At 33.4% G+C, this 4,478-nt stretch overlaps 1 protein-coding gene across 1 annotated transcript; it reads right to left on the bottom strand.

Moving 5' to 3' along the window:
• Positions 1-973: 973 nt before the first annotated feature.
• Positions 974-4,473, bottom strand: LOC109590558 (probable serine/threonine-protein kinase kinX; the record flags this gene model as incomplete). The annotated part of the gene is made up of 9 exons (XM_020006459.1): positions 974-1,330; positions 1,385-1,444; positions 1,491-1,665; positions 1,726-1,875; positions 1,926-2,038; positions 2,085-2,756; positions 2,820-2,921; positions 2,973-4,295; positions 4,434-4,473. Coding segments are annotated over 9 exons (2,973 nt in total), but the record flags the coding sequence as incomplete, so codon positions are not given.
• Positions 4,474-4,478: the final 5 nt, after the last annotated feature.

Raw genomic sequence — 4,478 nt, 5'->3', positions numbered from 1 at the left:
AGTACACCTTTCAATGCTAATGCAACCAATCCTAATGCATGTATTATCAATGAGGACTGTCTCCTCTATTGTTCTCCTAATCCTGTTACCTTCAAGTTGAATGACACTGATACTCAATGTGTGGATGATAGAAGACAGAGAATGTGTGGATCATGTAGAGAGGGATACAGTCTACTAATAGGATCAAACAAGTGTGGACAGTGCCATAATAATTACAAGATGATAGCTTGGATTGCTCTATTTGCAGTGATGGGTGTACTACTTGTGGTTCTACTCATTGCTCTCAATTTAACAGTATCAGTGGGTACACTCAATAGTCTATTGTTCTATGCTAACATCGTCAAGTTGTATGAGCCATTTTTTTCAAGGAAAGGAGCATTACCAGTTTTGAGTCAAGTGATATCATGGATTAACTTAGACTTTGGGTTTGAGATATGTTTTTACAATGGTATGGACAGTTATGCTAAACAATGGCTCCAGTTTGCTTTCCCTCTCTACCTGTGGATCATTATCATTATCATTATACAATTGTGTAGGAGATATGGTAAGATATCAAGACTGATGGGGTCTCATGTTGTTCCTGTTCTTTCTACACTTACTTTTCTTTTGTATACTAAGCTAGTACGTACTATTGTTATTGTACTACACAAGTACAATAATTTTAGTGATACTCCATCTTCACGTGGTACAATAGCAACAATTGCTGCAGTTCTTACAATTATAAGTGGTGTCATATTTTTGTTGTTTGATATCCTTTGTCTTTGGTTGTATTGTCAGAAAAAGAAAGAAAGATGCTAACAAGGATAATTAATAATTGACATTATACATTCCGTACTTTTTACTTCAGAATTATTATTATTACTATATTATTCTAATTAGGGCGAGCTTGAACAAGCCTCAAAGCATTTTGTGTGTCTGTTTGTTCATAGATTTGTCTGCTATTTTTAGTATTCTAAATTTTTTTAAATAAATAATTGTTAAATATAGGACAACTAATTGTTTGTGTAATTATGAAAAGACACTTCCAAATCCATTTTATCAGCAATTTCTTTAAAAGCTTCTTTTCCTTTTAATATTTCAATTAAAGTAATTATTGCCTGAGGCTTTGTAGTAATTGTACATTTAAGAGCAAACAGCAGTGAAGCACATCTATCAAGTATTGGTCTGCCAGCATTCATTGACTCAGTGTAAGTCTCATCAGTAATCAGTTTTTTACTGTATAAGCTTGTAATGATAGCCAAAAGATTACTTGGAGCTGCCAGGATTTCAGAAAGTGTATCCAAGTGATCTCGTAGAACCTCTGCAGCTGGTTTGAGCTGCCTTTCAGCTACTATAATGTTATGAATTATTATACTACTATAGTGACTATACAATTAAAATATACCTGGTGAAATTGACCCTGATGGTGATGCAATAGTTCTAGCAGGTTTTTGCTGAAAGTCACCTAAATATAGATCTAACTTAATTAACTAACTCACAATGATACTAACCCATTGTTAATACAATGTTTATTTCCTTAGTGTCAGATTTTATTCCTTGCATTGTGATGGGATAACTTAATTCTTTAACTGCATCTTCACCAGGAGTGGCTGTGATTGTGAATACACATTTTGGAAATCGAGGAGGAGACATGCTGCCATATTTATCAATAAGATTCTGGCTTACCTATATTGTAATCATTATAATTACATCATTTTACATGTCACTATTAATTTAAGTCCTAACTTTTGAAGGTGTTTGATGAGGTCTCACTGACCATCCTTTAGGACATTTTTTATCATCAAGTTGCAACTCAATGCATCCATCATGGCAATCTTCAAACTCAAAAGCTACTTCCATAGTTTCTTCAAAACTCTTGAATACCTTTTTAATATGCTGTTTTAATCAAAAATTAAATGTATACTGAGAACATAGAGCTTATATACCTCTACTAGTGCATTTAGATCTTGACAAAGTAGAAATCTCATCAACCATTCTCTTCCTGTTTTTTTAACCTCATACATTACTTGACCAAAGTAAAGCTTAACAGGTGACTCATCTACAATTTATACAATAATACTACGAAGGACTCCATACATTTTTACCTTCTAATATCTCAACTGGTATTTGTATCATCAACTGATTTTGTTCTGATGTATTAATTGTTCCGCTTGAAGATAAAGGAATTTTCTCAAGTGGTTCTTCAATATTAGGAAATAATTCTTCAACATTAGTTGAAGACTGTGATGATGATGAAACTGAGAGAGATTTATGCTCTTTTTTATGTGATGAATTTTCTGTGTGATATGGATGCATACGTGTTCTTCTCCTGCGTTTCATGACAACAGACCACTTAGAAAACTTAGCAATACTTATGCTACCATATCTGTTGCCAATAGAAAATTCTCCACCATCTACTGTATTAAACTGGAAAGGTGGCTGACTATTAGTTGCAGTAGAAAAACTAAGGTAGTTGCTATGAGCTGGTGTTGTTATGGAGACACAATGCTGTACCTCAAGTTTAACTGGTTCAAGAAAAGGCTTGGAGAGGCTTATAGCATATACTGCACTAATAAGCTCAGTATCTTCAGGAAATACAAAATTTCCTCCTACTAGAGCATTGATAGTTATCTGTACAGTTTCAGAGGGTAGCACTGCTTCTTGTGGTATTGTTATCCTTATACCATATTCCTCCCAGTTAACTGACAGTGACTGGTTAGATCCACTTTGAATAAGAAATGATTTTTTATCAGCAATGTGTACGCCTTTAAGTTCATCTAAATCAAACATAATGACACAATAATTAAAAATTACATGCATAAATTATGTTGATCTAATACCTCCTGTCTCGGGTACACTTTCAGAAGTTTTTTCATTGCATTGCTCTACCTTCTGTTTTGATGGCATCATAGGTACTTGCTCCTCCTGCTTGTCAAATATCACTACAAAAAGGAAATTAAAATTATCAATAATAAAAAAAATTAAGTACATACTTTGTGAGGAATGAAGTAATTGGATTCCATGAACTTTCTCTTCAGCTCTCTCCTTTTCAATCATACATTTATCGTTCCCTTGTATTTTATGTTTATATTGTTGAATTTGCTGCAGTAATTGTTGAATTTGTTTATCTTTTTCTATTTGCTCCTTATGTATCAGCTGATTAAGCATTTGTATCTCTTTTTCTTTATCTTCCAACTCCTTCTTCATCTTTTTTAACTCGTGATCGTAATTTTGTATTTTTTGCTTCATTTTTGCCTCATTTTCTTGTAGCTGAAGTTGATGATACTTTTGGTTCTCTGAAAGTTCCTTGTCTTTCACCTGTAACTGTTGAATATATTTCTTTTCATTTTCTTTTAGTTGAAGGTGACATTGCTCCTTCTCTGCTTGTTCTTTCTTTAAATGTTTTCGGTATTTTTCAATTTCTGTTTCTTTTTTTGACAACTGTAGAGAATGCCTTTGTTTTGTCTCGGTCTTATCTTTCTCAGTTTCTTGCAATTTTTGGTGATATTTTTGTTTTTCTTTCTCTTTCTCTAAGCTCTCTTGCTCTTTTTCTTGTAATTGCTGATGGTATAGTTGTTGCATTTTTTGCTTAGAAATTGCATCGGCCTTCTCCTTCTCTTGTAACTGATACTGGTACTTTTGAATTTCTTGATAGCATCTTTGAATTTCCAGATCTTTCTCAGCCTCGCTTACTTGCACTTGTTCCAACTGATGGCAGTACTCTTGTATTTCTTGATTTCTTTCTTGTAGCTGATTAAAATAATTACGTATTTCTGCCTCCTTTTGTTGTAGCTGTTGAAGATATTCTTGAATTTTTAGTGCCTCCATTTTTTCTTTTTCCAATAACTGGTAATGATAATTTTGTATTTCTAGATCTTTTGCTGCCTTCTCTCTCTCTAGCTTTTCCTGTAATTGAAAACAGATTCTTTGTATTTCTCGCTCCTTCTGAGCTTTATTTTCTTGCAATTGATGATGATACATTTGCTCTTTTTCTTGTAGTTGAAAACTACGTTCTGCCTCCTTCTTTTCCAATTCTATTAACAACTGCTGCCTATGATCTTGCTCTTTCCTTAATTGTTGCTTAATAGTTTGTGTCTCTAGCTCTTGTTCTTTTAGCAATGTTTTATATTCTGTAAGTTGGTGCCCTTGCCATTCTTGTGCTGAGCTGGGTAATACTTGCACTAATTCCTCTTTTTGTTTCTGGTGCTCCAGCCAATGGGTTCTTCCTAGTTGCAGTTGCTGATAATACGTACTCTGGTACTGCTGATTATTTGATAGTGGTATATTTTGTACTATAATTTTTTCATTACTGACAACTATAAAAATAAAAGGGGGGATTTATAATAAAGAATGCAATAATAGCTTGTTTCACCATGCTAGTAATAATACAAGATACAGGTACACTGTATAGACTACTTAGATAANACATTGCAAAAATTAATACCAGTACATACTTAGACTTTTTATCACTGTTATGTATGGAGATGGAACCAGCTCAT

The sequence above is a fragment of the Amphimedon queenslandica genome, unplaced genomic scaffold, assembly GCF_000090795.2.
Source record: "Amphimedon queenslandica unplaced genomic scaffold, v1.1 AMPQUscaffold_9853_Cont17925, whole genome shotgun sequence".
Lineage (NCBI taxonomy): Eukaryota > Metazoa > Porifera > Demospongiae > Haplosclerida > Niphatidae > Amphimedon > Amphimedon queenslandica.
The sequence above is the reverse complement of the archived record's forward strand: the minus strand, read 5'-3'. Positions and strand labels throughout refer to the sequence as shown.